Here is a 19374-nt window from a genome sequence, read left to right as displayed (position 1 = left end):
GAACCACGATGAGGCCCGGCGCCGATTGCGACGCGCCAAACTGGCGCCCTTTCGAGACAGCCACCGCTCTCCCTGGTTCCGCGAACTGACCGCTATGGAGAGGCGAATCTTGAAAGGGGCCAGTGTCTGGCAATCCCGGGGGAACGACATCAACCTTCGGTTACCAAGGTGTCAACCGCTGCCTGTGTTCGGGGGCGACCTAGCAAGATTGGAGGCGGAGCCCGGCGGGAAACGACGACACATCACTTGCGGGATATGGCCACCTGATTCAAGATGCTGTTTGGCTAAAGAACTACAGTGTATTCCCTCGTCGAGTGAAAGAGGGAAACGAAAGGGATAAAAACAGCGGGACTTGAGTGTTGTGGGACGCTTGAGGTTTGACCATGTAGAGGACGCTCGACCATGTAGAACGCTCGGAGGTGCAAACGCTACCACATGCAAAGATGTTAGCACGTAGACGGCTCCAATATCATGAAGCCCTTCTTGTAAAATAATGTACAGTTTGTATATAAAACAGTTTTTCTAATCTCCCTGGATATCTCCTCCTCTTGGCACCTGGCACGGCACCATACATGCAACCTTCGTGGCCGCTCGGACCGTCGACATTCGCAACACTAGCCACCTGGTTAGCTCAGATGGTAGAGCGGCTGCCCCGGAAAGGCGGTCTGCAAGAAAACGCGTCTGCTTCGATGTTATCGCTGTCGGATGTTGACATCGTACATAGATAGCTTTAAGGACCACCTAATTAGTTGCCCCTGTGGATTTTTTATGTTCTTATGGCACTGTAAGGCAGCATGGTTGGTTATGACTGTAATAGGCTTTCAATACAGGTTGCAATGCCACTTGTCGACAGCGTCAATTATGGCCAAGCGTTTTAGTTCTGTTATTGCGTAATTCTGTTTGTGCTTCAACAATTTCCTTGAATAATAAGCCACAGGGTGTTTGTTTCCTTCGTCATCTGGTTGTTTCAACACAGCTCTAATTCCTCCATTTGAGGCATCGCAGTAAACAATGCATGGTTTTTCAGTGTAGCATATTCTCAGTATTGGCTCTTTGGTTAGCCATTTCTTCATTTCATTAAAAGCCTTTTCACATTGAACGTCCCATTCCCATTCAGTGTCCTTGCGTAGCATTCTTGGTAAGATGATAAATGATATTGCTAAAAGGGGGAATGTACTGCCTGTAGACATTGATGGTTCCTAGAAATCTTTGCAGGTCTTTCTGACATGTCAGTTTTGGAAACAGCAGCACTGCTTCAGCGTTGGTCTTTTTGGGTGTCACTATGCCTTGAGAAACTCTGTACCCAAGATAGTCAATAGAATTCTGAGCAATATGACACTTCTTGAGCTTCAGCTTATTATTCTCAATCTTCAGGGCTTCCAATAAAGCTTGCAAGGGACTTTTGTGCTGCGGAAATGTGTTAGAAAACACTACAATGTCATCAAAGTAGTTGACAACATTCTTTAAATGATGCTTTACGATTATTGATTTTACAGCCCTTTCAAATGTGGTGGGGGGCGTTCTTTAGACCAATAGACGTAACAATTTATAATGGCCATGTAACAAAAGCCGTTTTTGGAATGTCCTCTTCATGCATTTGAACCTGATGTAATATCTATCCTGATGGGATATCTAAAGTTGAAACGTATTGTGAGGTACCCACGTAATCAAGCACATCATCGATGCGTGGGGTAGGCTGATAGTCTGGTACTGTAACGGTGTTAAGGTTGTGGTAGACAATGCACAAACAGGTATGGCCTTTGCCTTTCTTTTCCGCTAGGATGACAGATGCAACGTATGGTGAGAAAGATGGTCATACTACACCTTTTTCGAGAAGACAGCCAACTTGTCTTGCATTCTCCGCTTTGTCAGCCTGGGAGCACCGATATGGTGGTCAGTGAATGGGAACGTTATTGGTCTGTGTAATGGGGTGTTGCTCACTCGTGATGCTCCCAAAGTCCATTTGGGATTTCGAAAAAAAATGTCTTCATACTTCTTAAGAACATCCTTGAATGCTGCCTTTTGACACTCCTTAGGTGGATGTCAACACTTTTCAATGAATAAACGTCAACGCTGAAGACTTGTTTTCGATATTTCGGAGTGGATTGGATAATATTGTTGTCTTGATACAAAGTCATGGTGTTGAGGTTCAGTGAGTGGTTGAGAATGCAGGTATTGTCCAGGCCAAGTAATAGTTGTTTTTTCATGCCTTGCAACACATGTGCTTGGACTATCTTTCTTAATTTTCCAATTTGGAGTTCTATTTGCATGTTACTGAAAGTTTTTGTTGATGAGGTGACTTGCTGAATGGGGATGTGTGAATCTTTGAGTAATTGCAGTTTTAGAGCTTTGAACACACTCTCGTTGATGCAGGTAATGATCGCTCTTGTATCTAGAGTCGCGTTCACAGTATTCCTGTTCACAAGGGCATCAAACCGTATCAGCATAGCTTTGGGTCGCTCTCCTCCTTTCCCTGGTCGACGGCAAGGGCGGAAATGCTTTCACGGCGAAGGCATTTGTTGTGCCTGTGAAGCTGTCATCTCAGTCTAGCTGAAGCACAGTGTCTGCAGTCACCAGTGGGCATGCATGGCAGTCCTGCTGAGTCTTGTCGCTTCACATCAGGATTACACACTACCATTGCCCGCCTTGCTGAACGGTGAATGTCGGCACGTTGCAAAGATGACTTGGCTTCTAGTGCAGCGGCAAGCCACTTCGCTGGCGTTGAGAATGTCTTTGCAGCAAGATGCATCTCCAGTTCTGTAGGCACATCGTTATTCAAGCCTGAAACGATGTGGGTATCCTTCAAGTCAGTCAGGCGGATTGTGCTTTCTCTTCGTGATACTGCTTGATTAGTTGACCTCCCTTCAGGCGACAATGTATGAACCAGCGGAATGGATCCCCGACTGGCGCAGCGAATTGTTTGAGCATGCTTTCTTTGATGCTTTCCCATGATTCATTGGTGTCGAAAACCTCAGTCAAATACCAGCAGAAGGCCTCACCTTCTAGGTAATCACTGAAGTTGGTTAATTTGTCACGCTCCAGCCATCCTGCGGTTGTCACCTTGGTGTCAAAGAAGCATTGCCATTTGTCCATAGGGACGTCATCTTTTGCTCCTGTGTACTTAGGGATGTTTATCACCTTTCTGAATGTGCTCGTGATGCTGCTTAGGTTGATCCTGTCGGCTTCATCCTGGCGACGATCCTGGCAACAGAAAGGCCGTGGTGTCGACCTGAACACTGGTTTTATTTCTTAGTCGCGCGTACACAAATATATATAGAAAATAATGACTAGGTAGGTACAACCCCACGCTATTGTCAGTGAACTTGCCCACTCCATTCACCGCAGTGGCTGCAATGTGAATACTGAATAACTCGGGTCACGCTCCTCGAACCCCTCTGTGTACCACCTGGTTTCTTAGTTTTTCTCGCAGACACAGGCAAAATGTACACAAAGAAGAAAAAGAAGAAAGATTGCTTAGGGAGCAGGCTGATGCCCAATCTTGACAAACTAGACTAAGTCTGGTTAACCTCCCTGCCTTTCCTTCCTCCCTTCTCTCTCTTGACAGGCTCGTTCACTAGAGCACATTGAGGCTCGCAGCTGCATGCTAACCACTATCTGAGCTCTCTGGTAAATTTGGTTTCAATTACCCTGTTCGGTCTAAGAGCTTGAATACTTCTTCGAAGCATGCAGTGAATAGCATTGGAGAGATTGTGTCTCCTTGCCTTACCCTTTTCTTGATAGGTATCTTTCTACTTTTCTTGTGGAAAACCAAGGTTGCTGTGCAATCCTTGTAGATTTTTGTCAAGATATTCCGTATGCCTCATGTACTCCTTGATTTTGCAGTGCCTCTATGACTGCTGGTATCTCTACTGATTCAAATTTCATAATCTATGAAAGCCATATACAGTATAGACCACTTATAACGTAACCGCTTATAGTGCAGGACTGGATATAGTGTGGTCTTTTCATACTCCTGTTAATTTTCCCATAGCACTCCATGTATACACGTATCGCTTATAGTGCAGTTGCGGGAAACGAAATACCGGTTACAATGCGGCTGCCTGGGAGTACGGAACTCAGTGGAGATGGCGAACGCTCCCCTCAAATGGCGCCCCAAGGTGTGTTCGAGAAAGAAAGAGAGACGAAGTGGAGGAGAAGGGCACGTGGTGCGAACGAACAGCCAGTGAGGCTGAAACCAGAACCTTGAGTGCGAGTCTTGAAATATCACGGCGTGCATAGCGAGCGAGGGCCACAAAACTGCCAATGCCGGCCAACGCTCGCTTCACGATAACGGCAGTAAACAAAACTTCTGGGAGCGGGCGGCGCCGGCACAGCACGGCGAAGGGCGCACGCGGAGATCGTGGAATGTGAGGGAGGAGGGCGAAAGGGAAGTGGATTTCGCCTCGGCAACTCCGCCGCTTCGGTGGCTCCCCTCGCCCTCCCTCGTAGTTCCCTCACTTTCGACTGTCACCGTGCGCGCGCCGCCGTGCAGGCGCCGCCGCTCCAGCCGGCCCGGCGCCAGCTCCACGAAGTTTCGTTTTCTACCGTTATTAGGAAGCGAGCGTTTGCCGGCGTTGGCCGTTTCATTGGCCGGCCTGGGACAGCGCCGCTGCTTCCCTCTGCGCCATAGCCGCAGCATGCAAGGTCAACACGTGACTAGAAAGTAGAGGAAGCATAAAGGAGAGAGAAGGGTTCACTGCCATTTTCTATGCGTGGTTACGTATAGACGTATTCCATGTTCTCCAGCCGCTTTTCCCCGGGTCATGTCTTGCAAGGTCCTTCTAGCTTCATCACTAGTTATAGAAGGAGCCTCTGTATCCTGTTCTTCACTACTTCGAATGAAAGTAGTTGGGCTGCTCTGGGTACTGTACAGGTCAGTATAGAATTCCGCTGCTTTTAATATGTCATCAAAATTTCTGATGCTATTACCCTGCTTATCTTTGAGTGCATACATCTTGCCTTGTGCTATGCTAAGTTTTCTTCTCACTGATTTCATGCTACGTCCATTTTTTGCTCAACCGTTTCCACAGTATAATTTCGAATATCCCGTACTTAAATTTTTCTTGTTGATCAATTCTGACAGTTAAGCGAATTCTATCTGATCTCTTGATTTGGACACTTCCATGCTTTGTCGTTTGTTTATTAGGTCCTTTGTTACTTGGGTGAGCTTACCTACTGGTTGCCTTGGTGCCTTACCTCCCACCTCAATGGCTGCTTCTGAGATCAGCCTAGTTACGGTTTGATTCATTACCTCTATGTTATCTTCATCTTCCTGTTCTAAAGCTGCATATTTGTTTGCGAGCACCAGCCTGAATTGGTCTTGCTTTTACCCTTACTGCGTCTAGGTTGGCCTGTTTCTTCTTGACTAATTTTATTCTTTCTCTCTTCAAATTGAGAGAAATCCTAGACCTCACCAACTTTACTCTACCTAACACTTCTACATCCTGCACTATGCTGGGATCGGCAGAGAGTATGAAATCTATTTCATTCCTTGTCTCTCCATTAGGGCTTTTCCAGGTCCACTTCCTGTTGCTGCACTTCCTGAAGAAGGTATTCATTATTCGGAGCCTATTCCTTTCCGCGAATTCTACCAACACCTGTCCTCTAGTGTTCCTAGAATCGATGCCGTAGTTTCCAGTTGCTTGCTCACCAGCCTGCTTTTTCTCCACTTTTGCATTGAACTCGCCATTACTACAGTATAATGAGTTTGCACCTTCCTCATTGCTAATTCATCTTCATAAAACTGTTCTATTTCTTCATGATTGTGACTGCTGGTTGGGGCGTAGGCTTGTACTACCTTCATTCTACACCTCCTATTAAGCTTTATTATGACAACTGCTCCCCTCTCATTAATGCTGTAGAATTCATCAATGTTGCCTGCTATGTCCTTATGGACTAGAAATCCTACCCCGAATTCTCTCTTACCTGGAAGACCTAGCAGTAACCAAGTGTATTCTACTTTGCTGCAGGTGCAAATTTTCGGCAGGAGCGTAATCTTGAACTCATTGTCTTTTTAAATGTTTAAAATGCTTTACACTTGGTTAATGCAATATTAGCTCTGTGTTTGGCTGGTTAAGCTCTGCGCCACTAGGTGACTAGACCGTGCATGCCAATCAGGCTGCTCACGTACGTCTACGCTAAAGCTCCTTCATCACAGCGGTAGTAGTATGGAGGGGCTTTAGTTTATGCCTCCACCCATGCATCAAAATGCCCAGCTTGCCTGTGGTTACCGGAATACTGGACACGCTCGGTGCTGCGACAGAACGCTCACAACACACGCTGCTTGGATCGCTCTCGCTGGGGATCGACGGCCAGGCAGCTAGCGGAGAGGTTGGAGAGCCTTCGCGTGCTGGCTCCAAGACAACCGGAAGTAGACGACACCACGTCACATCATTACGTAGAGCCAGTGAAGACGGAGCTTAGCCCCGATCACTCGGTGAACGAGTTGAGGAGAAAAAGCGTGGCTAGGGAGGAAGGTAACTTGTAATCGTCTGTAGCTCTCTTAATATGAGGCACTTCAAATAAACTGTGACGCGAATGTTTTACTGTAGCTGTACCCTACACGTCTACAAAATTTGTCCGAACCATTTCAGGGAGCCTTTAAAGCCGAATTAGGGAGAAAAAAACAAACATTTGGCATTTTTTTCTTTTCTTCTTAAACAGAAATGCTGAATCTTATTTATAAAGCTTGGACACCTTCCACTAAATGCAACTGTTTACATTTGGAGAAACGTCCGAACAAGTGATGAATTAACAGAAATCCGCTGCACTTATATGTGACAGGTTGCATTTAGTTTTGTTGTTAGGTGAAACTATTTGTAAACTTGGTCTAAAGATTGTCAAGGTGAAATCTGTTAAATAATTGCAGTTCAGGCGCCACTAATGTGTGAACTTTCTCGCATATTTTAGAATGTAACAGTTTAGAAGGATGCAAGTTATGTTTTTACACCTTGCCAAGTTATTTTTCAGTGTTGCACTTTTATGCTCAAATGAGCACATATATGTACAAAGTATGTTTCTTAAATTGTGTTTTGAATTGTACGATACCTTCCTATTGGCAAATCATTTTTTTTTGTTAACTTTGTGTTGATCCGTGCACAAATTACGCTTTACCTAAGTTCAGTGAGTCTAAACGTGTAAATTTTCACTTCAGGAGTGCAGAGTTTGTTTTGCTAGGAAGTGCAATACTAAAAAGAATTTTTTGTTCAGAGGAAGTTTTGCATAGCAAGCTAAGGTTCATATGCCATGCTGTGTTGTGTTTAACCTGTATTGATAAAGCATTCTTTAATTCAGTGGCCTGTTTCATTCTTGGTTCACATTTTGGGAATGTTTTTCTTCGTTTCTTTTGTGATTGTTGTTAAAAGCACTGACATGTAGTTGCTTACCCTTTTCTCTTTCTTGTTGGTGCAGGATTTGGTGTTTGAGTCGCCCATCTTCCACCCACTCATTGACCCGATTACAGGGGAATTGGAAATCAAGCGTAGCTTTCTTAAATGGAGGTATGTCAGGCTAAAAAGCATGCTTGTTACTTACGAAACCAGTAGCAGAGCTAGTCATAGAGTGCTTTGGGCTTATCTGCTCAAGAGGCATGTCCTGAATTGAAACATGAAGCTGTGGCGCACTGCTCAGTTGGCTGAGACAAAGCCTTTTGGGTCTACCATTCTGAATACTCTGAGGTTGTTTTGAAGAGTATGGATGTCAAAATTATTTTCTTTTTATTAATTTATTTAAGTCAGCAATTATGTAGAATAAAGTGCCGAGTTGTCATACATTTGCAGATTCTGCATACAATCAATAATTCAACGAAGTTCAGCATTTTAAAGAAGAAAATGCAGTAAACAATTTGATAAAGGAAGTAAGTTATGCAACTCTGTTACTCATGGTTTGCTTAAAGGGGACCTGAACCACTTTTTATCGAAGTCAAGAAATGCATTTGAAGTTAAATTAGACTATTTCAGAAATACTTTGCTGTAAAAAGTTCTTCAATGCGTTCAGCATAAGCGGAGTTATTGGCAGTCAAACATAGCATTCGTGGTGCATCTGCTCCTTCTTGAATTTGCACTGCGAAGGCTACGGTGGAACGGTGTGTGCCTGCAATGCTGCGCCTACTGAACGCCACCTTGGCGCGCAGTTAAAATTTGATTTCGGTTGTTCACTTAGATGCCACTATTTCCAATTTTGGGACCTATGATGCGCCAAACGTGCCAAACGCGGTTGTCCTCAGTGAGCTGCAGTGCGCTCAACCAGTGGACTCGTCGTTGCACCCTGCGGCGGCCGTGGTATCTACTCTACATAGCAGACCGCAGCTACATGGAACTGCAGCATTTGCTTCGTGTGTGCACTCGTATTCATATGCTCCTGTCTGGCTGTGCCACGTTTTTCTGACCGGCTTTGTCCTGCACCAGCTTGACCGAAGGATAGTAGCCACATCCAACTTGCGCATTTTGAAGCGCTATCAGTAACTCATTACGAAGCGAAGTCTGCCAAGGCGTTTAACCATGAGCGGCCAGGAGAGAGTGCACTGGCAAGCATGCATGCGATCTGACAATTAGTTTCGCGTGGTTCGAGGCTAGTTGAGTGTTCAAAACTAGTTGAAATCAGTGAGACCTGACAGCTACGAGACCGATAAGCAGGGTGGCCAAAGTTTAATTCTTATGCAGGCAGCCACAGCCGAGCGCGAGCAAACGATAGTTGGCTGTTCTGGAAGTACGTAATTATTATCGAAATTCGAAAGCAGATTTTCGCTGACTTCAGCCTATTTATTAACCTGCGTGAGTAAACTGCGTACACAGTAACAGTAGGAAGAAGCGTACTGAGCCAAACCCCCTTCTTGATTGATGTCAGTTATTGGCTCATAGCAGCGGCGTATGGGAATCGGCTGTATTACAAAATGAAGCGTCCAGAAAAGAGTGAGGAGCAGGCTTCGTTTGAAAAGAGAGTGTGTGAGAGAAAGGTGACTTCATGCTCTGCTTGCGAGATCCACGTGCCCTGCACGACTGCTAAAATTTGGCTGAGATGTGCACAGCAGCGTATGCTATCTGCGGACTGTGTTTTTTCACCAAGCCTGAGGGGTGGTTCAGGGCCCTTTTAACTGGTGCATAGAGAGAGTGCCTAGTGATGCTACGGCTTGTTGACACTTTGACTCAGGTGTAATAGCTCGGGTTTCAATCCGTTCTGTTGATGTTGCAAGGAATAGCATTGTTTTTTTTCTCGGATATTATAAAACAAACACAATTGTTTATTTTTGGTTATGCAGAAGGGAAAAAAATGTCACGGATAATGGCAAATGCACTCTTAGCATGACCCTCACATTCCTATCTTTGTTTTGTATCTCCTACGTAGTTTTGTTCGGACATGCACGCTTCCGCGATAGCACCACCATGTCAAGGTAAAATAAAAACAAAAATAAAGACATTCTACAAAACGTACGACAGATAGTAGAAACATGCGAGAGTGGTGGCCTTGTGCTACTGCACAAATATTTGAACAGAGAATCGCCCTGGTAGCGGTGCGCAAAGTTCGGGAGAAAACCCTCCCAACTGAGGATGCGTGCTCAGCGTGGTGCAGCCACGTCCACGAAGGGGTGCGTTCTGCAGCGGGCCAACAAAAACACACACTGAGCAAACCCAGAGAGATGAAAAAATATGGTTCTACGATTATACAACTGATGGCCGAACTACCTTGAAGCTTGCCAACTTTGTGTTACTGCGCACATCTGACTGGAGAGAGTGGAGAATGGATGGGGTACGTCAGTGACGCTGAAAGGGTGAAGTCTTCATTTTTTTTAATTGGTGAAACAGAAGCTACTAGCCCTAAGCTTTGTTAAAGGCCCATTTGATATTGATATGCTATTCAATCATACGTCCAACTCATTCCTTTGTGCTTGAAATAAGAAATTGCATGTAAACAGATGCGAGTTACCAAGAAGTAAGGGTTACAGGTTAGCTTAATTTCTTGCTGTAAGAAGCCTGCCTTTATTCTGTAGAGAACAAAAGAACTGTTGGAAACACTACTAATATTGAACAATGCTTTGTTATGCAGGAAAAATGTGAATTTCTTATGGCAAGTTCTGCTCTGTGCACGACGTGCCTTCTACAAGATTGAGACTCAAACGCCTCTGAATCCTGAGGCGGCCACACTGTGAGTCATGTTTTCACACGGGCATTTACTACTCAAGTGGAAAGGTTCAACCGGTATAACTAGATTATTATTCACTTCTTAATATTAACCAGATAAGACTGCAACAAAACAGAAAAAAGTGTGTATATATATATATATATATATATATATATATATATATATATATATATATAATAAAACAGCTGTACAAGCTGGGAATTGGGCAATAGTATAAACCCGTTCAGCTGGTCAGTTATTTTCACTCAGGTAACATGGTTCATTATATTCTTTAAGTAGTAGTGACCTGAAATTTTTTTCTTATTTTTTTATTTCATAGCTGTTGACCCAGTAATTAAGCTACGGATCCTCAATTTCTCCAGAGTGCAACAGATAATTATTAGCTTTCTATGTGCCCAGTTCAGAATACACGTCAAGGGAAGCGTGGCTTTGGACAGCATTAAAAAACAAATTCAGAGGCTTTACGTGCCAAAACCATCATCTAGCTGATTATGAGGCACACCATAGTGGGGTACTCCGGATTAATTTTGACCACCGGAGATTCTTTAACGTGCACCTAAATTCGAGTACACAAGCGTTTTTGCATTTTGCGTCCATCGAAATATGGATGCAGCGGCTGGGATCGAACCAGCTACTTTGAGCTCAGCAGCGCAACGTCATTGCTGCTGGGCTACAGGTGGCGAGTTTTGGAAAGCATGAAGCGGAAGACTGTTCGCATCACCGAAATTTGAGGTGGTAGTCTTGTGGTACCAGATACCACTGACGCATGCTGATACACTATGACTGTGCTGCTGTAAGCAAAGTCCATTCAGCACTCGATGGGATGAGAGAGCAGAGTCCCCCTGCATTTCCAAGAGAAGCACACAATTGAAAGGGCCGATTTGGCAGCTCTTGGTGATACAGTCATTGTATGGACAGCACATGAATGACCTGATGTGTGCTTGACTTGTTTGTTATACTATGTGACAGCAGGCTCCTGTTTTGGCGATGTGATTAGCCTCCTGCTTCACATCCAAAGCCATGCTGCACTTGGCCTGTGTTTTTAATGGGTCGGGTGAAAGGTGATGTGATTAATTATTTATGTTGCTCTAGAGGAATTGAGACTATACTGTACTTATGGTGGTGACAGCTACCTGTAAAAGAAAAAAAAAAGAGAGAGAGAGAAATGAAAAAAATCTGGACACAAAATTTTCGTGTCAGTATTACTCCTTTAAGCATCGCATACAGTGTGTTAGGAGGGCAGTGATATGTGACTTGACTTATTTATGTAACAGTATTTAGTTACCTTCAGCATGAAAATTTTAAGATTAACATGTTAACCTGCTTTCGTTTACTTGAAAGTTTTTAGGGCCCGGTTGCAGATTAATTTTTTCGGAAAAAGGGGGCTACTTGTTTTTATCAATATGCACAAGAATTTCAGTTCTTACCAGTATAAAGTACAACACTTTTGCAGTACGAGTACATTTTTGCCTATAAATAATAGAAAAAAGAAATTGTGAAAAAAAATTTATTTGCTTAGGTCAGATTTTGCTACAGCGATGTGGATTTTGTTTTATGATTAAATGAGAAATCATAGTTATAATTCAGTGCTGGCTGAGTGGCTGCCAAGCCATTGTGCATCATCCAGTTGCCGGTTGGTTGCTCTTGCTGCTGTCAAAAGACTAGAGGTTATGTCTAGCTGTGTTCTGTCATTTCAGCAGACACTTTTGTGCAAGATGATTACTGTACTCATTCAGCTCATGTTTACTATGCTGACTGCGCAAGTGCAGCGTCATTGCATTTTGCTGCAAGTCTATGGTGTTGCAATGGCACTGGCACAGGTGCGACAATTTTTTTAGTGGTATTTAAGTGAAAAGAGCCCTTACCTTGATCATGAATTTTAATTAGTTTGTGTGCCGGTGTGGTGTAAATGTGTAGTTGCAGCCATGTTGAAGTTCTTTCAGATTTCAGTAACACAAAAGCTGGCCAGCCTTTGTTTTTCCTTCTCATTTGGCTCTCTGGTAATGAACTATGCTGTGCTTGAAACTGTGTCGTTAAAGCTTAGCAGTCAAGTATTGGCTACTTAGAGGTATTGACAATCGCGTTATTATGCAGGTACGAGCAGAACTTGGAGCAGTTCAAGCTCAAGGTTGCTGAGAGCCTGGCGAGCTGTGAGCAGCGTCTTTATGAAAGCCCTGCCACAGATGACAGCCATGCCTTACACTTTCTACCATGGGATTCCACTGTGGAGGAACGTGTGGCTCAGCGGCACATTCTTGACAAGGTCCGTGTGCATTAGCAGATACAATCAAATCTTGTTATAACGGCCACGAAAATACCTTCATTATATCCAATATTCATTATAAGCATACACGCGGATATTGGCGGAAAAAAATGGCTTTCAAGTCTATGCGAAAGAAACGCAAGTGAGGTGCCTCTGATGAGCCAGTGAAGGGTCTCCTGCAGATTTTGAGGGCCCGTTGGTATCTTGCCGTGCCAATATGAGGCATGGGAACAACAGTAAAATACATGCACATGTTCTACACCGCTGCAAAAGTGCAACCGTAATATTGGTTTTATCACTCGGCATCGATACGTTGGCTTGCTGACTGCAACATTATGCATATTGTTACCATTTGGTGGTGCCACCAGGATTATATTTTGACCATAATAGTGAATGGCTGTGGTTTTGTGTTCACAAAGAAAGATTTTGTATAAGAGGAGTCTTCTGGACTGTGCATGACTTAATCAATTTGAAGACAATTGATATGTTTAGGAACTAGAAGAAAACCTAATCTACTCCTAGCTCGGTTTAGATGGAGGACGCTTTTTCAGTCGGCTCGTACCGATCATATGCGTACCAGGATCGCACCTAACATTGCTGCTGCCTGCTGTAGTAGCCAAGTTTATTGGTCAACATTATCTCATGAGCAACTTTGGTGCTCAACCTCAGCATGAGTGGGCGTTCTGAAGCATGGTGCCCTATAAGATTGCGATATCCTTATGACACTGAGTTGTGACCATAATCAGTTCAGAAGACTGTTATTCGCCACATTCAAGATCCCAGAAGCCTCTCTTTGTTAAAAAAAAGCGGCTTCTATGAGAGAGGATTCTGTGTCAACATAGACATCTGTGGAAAGAGCTTTTACTTGACAGTGATTTGTTTGGTGTTTTCGGTGACACAGGTTGAAACTGCTGAAGAAACAGTGGAGGACTCGCCTAGTAGTGTTGGCTTAACCTGGGTCAAGCGTGGCTGCATGCAGGTATTTTCGAAGACTGCATCCTGACATCCACCGAAGTGATTTACCGTCCTGGTTTTGCCGAACTGCCTGTTTGTTGTTTATGTTTGATCTACACTGAAAGGCATTTGTTGTATAATTATGAGGTCTTTGTTAGGAAATTTATGGGTACAGGTGCAATGATTCTTCATTTAGTTGAAGTTCAGGGCAACCACAATGTACGAATGTAAATGTTGGAGCAATGCACACAGGTAAAATGGTGGCAAAGGTGTATTATTCCTTTTTAAGTTTTTTTTGCAATGTGAATGTGAGGGAGTCACTGCCCGTGGTTCAAGTTTATGCACTTGACATATGACCACCAGCAGGTCAGTACTCCGTGCTTAAAAATAGTGTGAAAAAGTAGGCCCAAGATAAATAATTCAATATGAATTATTACAATTTAGTTGAGCTGCATGTTTGATGGATTTGCCTGACATTGAAATTGCACATGAAATTTGTTAGCTCACAGGAGCAAATGTTGTGCCATTCAGCTGTATTAAATGTAGGGTAAACTTACATTGGTTGAGACTATACCACTACACTTGCAAAATGTGATTAAGGACGAAGTTTGATTGTCAGTTCGTACATGTAACTTTCATGCAGCTATGCTCACCACTATAATTAATGTTGTGCCACTCAGCTGTGGTACGCATGTTACGGTACTTGCATGAATTCTGGAATAATTACTGCCGAATATTTGCTGGAATTCCAGAAGAGTGTGTAAACACAATGAAGACATTGGCAGATGACCAAAGGTATTGGCTGTGCAGATGTCATTAACCAGAAAAACCTGTCTGCCATTAGGACATGAAAGGGTGCGCTGTCTGGTATAACCTTTGTGATATTTTGAGGCAGTTAATGCATAATGTCATCGTAATACCTGGAAATGTGATTGTGAGTGAGAAGCTGCTTCTTGTCCTGCCATGGCTTGCAACGTTTTTCATTTTCAACAAACTAATTTATCTCAAATATGTGTGTACATCCTGTTGTAAAATTCTGAAGGACACTTTTCCTGTTGCCCCAGAGCTTATCATCTTGTGCACAATAGAACTGAAATTGCTTAACTTTATTGGCAGCGAGATCAGAGACCTGTCTTACTGTCAGCAAACACAGGTGAGCATAGGACTGATACGGTAGGGCTGGAATGCTCTTGCAATGGGAGCAATGACCTAAACATTAAGGCCATAGACTGCACCAATATTTTTTTTTGCACAATTGGAGAAAGATTGGCCTGATCTTCTTACATGTTTAAACTGGTGTTACACTATGTTAATATTGCACACCCTCATTGCACATGCCTACATATTATGGTAGTGAACCAAGAAGATATATGTACATATACCAACATACCTGCCAACTCTTCAACTCTCAAATTTTTCATAAAGTTTACAAATTTAGCCTCTTTCTACGATTTTAGGAATGTTGCATCAAGTTGTCAAATGATAGATTCTATTTGCAAAAAAACAAAATTTTAAGGTGTTGAATAATTAGGCAGCATAAGATTGCAAAAAATGCGTACAAGAAATAAATTGCAATGGTACTTGTGCTGTCCTCTTGTGGCAGCGCAAGATGCCATATGACGGAGGGGTACTTGCTTCTAGCAAGTTTATTCAGACAAGTTCCTAAAGTATGCGATATTGATAACAGCAAAGTTGTTGTCATCTATGCTGTCCCAACTTTGCAGCTGCTTGTGTGCTGTGTCTAAAGGTGAATGAACCATCATTAATAAAGTGTGTATGTATCCCATAAAAGGTGTGCGCTCAGGGCAAAATTTAATAAAACTTGTGCTTCTAGAACCCCCCCGCACTCCTCCTCACCCTCACCCTTCCACACAGACACACACACCTTGTCATGTGCACCACAAAATATTTATGAATTCAAATGTTTACAAGTTGGCAGGCATGTACCTATGTTATTAAGCTGTCACTTGTTTTTTTGATATTGTCAAGCAGCCAGAGGGACGTGCAGCCAGAGGGACGTGCAGATTGAAAAAAAGTTGGTAATTGCTGGTGCCATATAGGTCCATTTTCCACTTTGTTTCCACTTTGTTAATTTAATGGTGCTTACTGTTGCCTGCATATATGAGTTTTTGTGCATACCGTATTTTCTCGCATATAACCTGCACCAAAAATTGGAAAAAATTGCTTAACAAGTGGGGGTGCGGGTTATCTGCGAAGATTCGCGAAGGAAGGGGGTGGGGGTCGGCTTCACGGCAACGCGCGGCCTGTCGTACAGAGTCCGCGTTGTCCGCATGTCTATCGGCATTGACGTGTGTTAAGCCAATAAGAGGCCAACACAGGTTATAGCCAGATCCACATCCATAGTCTGGTTAGATGCTTTTCGCATGAGTCAGGTGCCGTTTCTGACTGAAGATCGTAGCCGCTGCTGAAGAAATCGGCAACAGAGCTGCTGCGAGATGGTTCCGAAGACGATTACGTCTTTGAGAGCGGCGATGAAGCCTCGTATGGCAGCAGTGAATCTGATGACAGCACTGACAACGTTGCGGCAGTCGTTTTGAAATAAATTTGTTTTGAAAATGAAATGATGACTGCGCGTAGTTGTAACTTCCTAGTCCTCATGTTTTTCGGATACGCGTGCGGGTTATACGCGAGGTTATTTTTTTTCTTTTTCGTGGAGTTCAAAGTTAGGGGTGCAGGTTATATGCAAGGTAGGGTTATACGAACGAAAATACGGTATGTGTTTTTTTCTCTTTCTTTCTTCCTTGTCATATATATATTAAACCTGCAGTAGCATGCCAAGCCTTTCGCTTGGCTAACTTCTCCCTTTTATCTTTATACATTCTCTCTCTAGCGTGCTCATATTTTCTGACATACTGGTTGATGTGGATGGTTCTGTTATGATAAGTTCTTGAAATACGCAAGTTGTGTGTATGGTGGGTAGGCTTTGCAGTGCAAATAATGTGGTGGAGAGTGTTCAAGCGGCTATCGTGCAAGGCTAGGGCTCTGGCATAATACAATACCGACTTTCTGAGCACTTTAGCTCAGAAGACCCAAAATGCAAAATATATCTTTTTGTCCACTACTATACATGCCTGTCACACATGGTACAAACTTGGCCAAATAAGTCTTCAAATAAGCACCATTTGAGATCATGCTCTAGTGCAACAAGATACTGCCTTTTTGGTGGACAGTTTTTTGATGCTCTGAAGTGAGTTGTGCTCACCCCAGACACTTGCCTCTGTGCTGGATATCAGTACACAGTATATTCCCAAACAGTCAATGTGGTGATGTAGGATTAGGTCTAGGAGGTTTATTTCTTTTCCTTTCAGTAAAAATGGTGACTATATATTGCTCCTGTGTGCTCTAATAAAGTTTTAAAGTTTTTTTTTTGTTATTATATATGCCTTCTACAGGCTGCTGCACCAGGTATCTAAGATGATGAATGTGCCTGCCTTCTTTTTCAACTGAAAATAGATGCATTTGTCTTTTTTTTTTTTTTTGAGGAATTGGGGTGCTGCAGAGGTAGTTTCAGATCTACAGTGTAGGTTTGATTTGAAATCGTGAGTGAGTTGCATGTCTTTTATTGCATTATTTGACCATTAAAAAAAAAAAAGAAAACTGCAGTCAAGGAGTAGAGATGTGTGATGGCAGGCCCTCATAAATGCCAGTGCATATAAAAATGCAGCTTTGCCTTTAACTTTGTTCTGGAGGCACCTTTTAGTGCATTGAGACGAGGACAATTTCCAATGCCACCTTACATGCAAATCATGAAGGAAACATGTCTTATTTCTGGTTGTAATGTGTTACATACATATTTTCCTGCATTATTAATCATACATCCGCAAATTGTCAACCTACATTCACTCTGGCTGTCGAAGAGTGTGGAACAGCATGTTTCATATAGTCCAGTACACATTCGTGTTGTTATTCAGAATAGTAGCCTAAAAGCTACAAGGTGCAAGTACCATGGCTTGTAAGAACTGCTGCATAACTTTTATAAGTGGTCCATGAATAAGCATTTTTCATGGCCTTGAATAGACCATGGCCTTGTTTCATTTGTTGTTTTTAGTGATGGCCGCCATGTCTTGTATTTGATGCGATCTCTGCCACCTGCAAATTGCTGTTGCCTTTTAAACATGCAAGACCAGACGGTTGCATCATTACTGTATATATATATACCTGCTGAATCATCTGCATTGCTCTTCTGTTAGCATGTCTGCCTAGTTGTTAACAGCATTTTGCTGTTAGGTGAGCGCTCAAGCTGTCTGTGACATGACACTCTTTGTAAGAGGCGTTTTGCCACCAGTACAAGTGTGCCATTTTACTTGCCCTCGTCCCTGGTGTCCCAACCACTTGTGTTGCAGCTGTGGGGTTCTGCTGCTGAGCACAAGGTTGCTGGTTAGATTCTCCGTCACAGCACCCACCTTTCATTTCACCCACAAAACACTTGTGGACTGTGCTTTGGGCGCACATTGAAGAATCCCAGGTGGTCAAAATTAATGTGGAGCCCTCCACTATGGTGTCTCTCATAACTCTTGTGCTGTCTTGGATTGTTGAACGCGATAATTAAAAAAAATCAGTTCTGCTACTTACATGTCCACTGCTTTGTGCACAGCTGTGCAGCACTGCAGCCATTCTTCAAATTCTTTCAATTTATTGTTATGTGCACTGTCATCCATCAGAGAGTTGGTGAACTGGCATAATTCTCTGTTTGACTGCTTCTGTATTTGCAAATTTGCACATGATAAAAATTTCATTTGCAGCTTGAATGTCGAAATTTCTTCATGCTCATTTAGTGCAATTGTTGGAACAAGTGTGACCTATGAGAAAGCACATTTTGCGTTATAAGGGAGAGACAGTAACACTAGATTCAGCTAGAGAAAATTAGTTCAAGACATTTTCTTAGGTTGCTCACAAGCTATATATTGGCAGTGATACTCCAGTGCAGTAGATTTCTAGGCCCTATATCAAAGCTTTGCACTTAATATTGTCTGAATCTTTCATACTTTTTCACTACAGTAAAACCTTGTTATAAGGAAATTGAAGGTGGTGCCGCAATTACCTCATTATATTCATTACTTTGTTACAACAGATTTATGCCCTCACAGCTGACATTGCCTGCAGGGGCAGCAGGGATATGTATTTTGAATTCTACCGATGTACCATGTATGAGAGTGAAAGGAGCAGGGGAGGAGGCGACCGCTGCCAAGAGGCTTCGAGTGCTATTGGCGCGCATGTGGTCACATTACCAGCCCGCCGCTGGCCATACCGCTGGTGCTTCTCTGGGGGAGGTGGTGTCAGGGACGAGTGCATGTTGTTCCAGTGAAGGGTCGCACTGTCTGCTTTCAGCATGGTGTGCACTGCCCTTCGCTTTGGGAGGAGGGGGAGCAGTTCTCTACAGTACGTTTCAGAAAGCCTTGTCTCTTCCTTTTTTCGCACTTCATTTATGCGAAGGAATTTACGGTTACTTTGTGGCTTGGCTCTATGAGATCATTTAGCATGTGAAAATAAAAATACAAGCAAAGAGAGGCCTTGGGAAAGCACCAAAGATTATAATAAAGCCGGCGGTGCAGGATCTCCAGGGCACCCAAGGGGCAGTGGGGGGGGATCAAAGCTGGGACCAGGGCGGTCCGTGGATTGGGGCTCCCAAGGCTGGAGGGTGCCGGGGCTGTTTGCCTACAAGATTTGCTGTCCACGATAGTGGACAGGCGATCCTATATACTCCTGGGCCGGTATTTTGTAGCGATGCCTTTCCGATGCTAATGCCTTTTTGTGCTTGGTCAGTGGTCAGAGTGACGATCCGCTCACGTTATCAACGGGATCAGCCGGCCGTGAGCGGTGGATGATAAAACTAGTATAGGATAAAGCATAACGCATTGCTACAAAATACCGGCCCTGGCATGTGGAGGCCTCGGCAAGCCCTGAACTTATGGACCACTCCAAGTTCCAGCTTTGGTGTCCCCACTGTCTCCTTGGGGTCCTGAGGTGCCACCAAAGTATACTAAATAATGACGCATTGT

The 19374-nt window shown here is 43.5% G+C and overlaps 1 protein-coding gene across 1 annotated transcript in view; it reads left to right on the top strand.

Annotated features, from left to right (window-relative positions):
- Positions 1-18131, top strand: part of LOC119463492 (AKT-interacting protein) — a 32367-nt gene extending 14236 nt beyond the window's left edge. The window contains exons 6-9 of the mRNA XM_037724335.2: positions 7411-7499; positions 10042-10140; positions 12232-12400; positions 13302-18131. Of these exons, the coding sequence (XP_037580263.1) occupies positions 7411-7499; positions 10042-10140; positions 12232-12400; positions 13302-13403 (459 nt within the window). The 3' untranslated portion in view covers positions 13404-18131. The remainder of the gene's footprint in view (positions 1-7410; positions 7500-10041; positions 10141-12231; positions 12401-13301) is intronic.
- Positions 18132-19374: the final 1243 nt, after the last annotated feature.

Source organism: Dermacentor silvarum, chromosome 1, assembly GCF_013339745.2.
Source record: "Dermacentor silvarum isolate Dsil-2018 chromosome 1, BIME_Dsil_1.4, whole genome shotgun sequence".
Taxonomy (NCBI): Eukaryota; Metazoa; Arthropoda; class Arachnida; order Ixodida; family Ixodidae; genus Dermacentor; species Dermacentor silvarum.
This window is presented reverse-complemented; position numbering and strand designations above follow the sequence as displayed.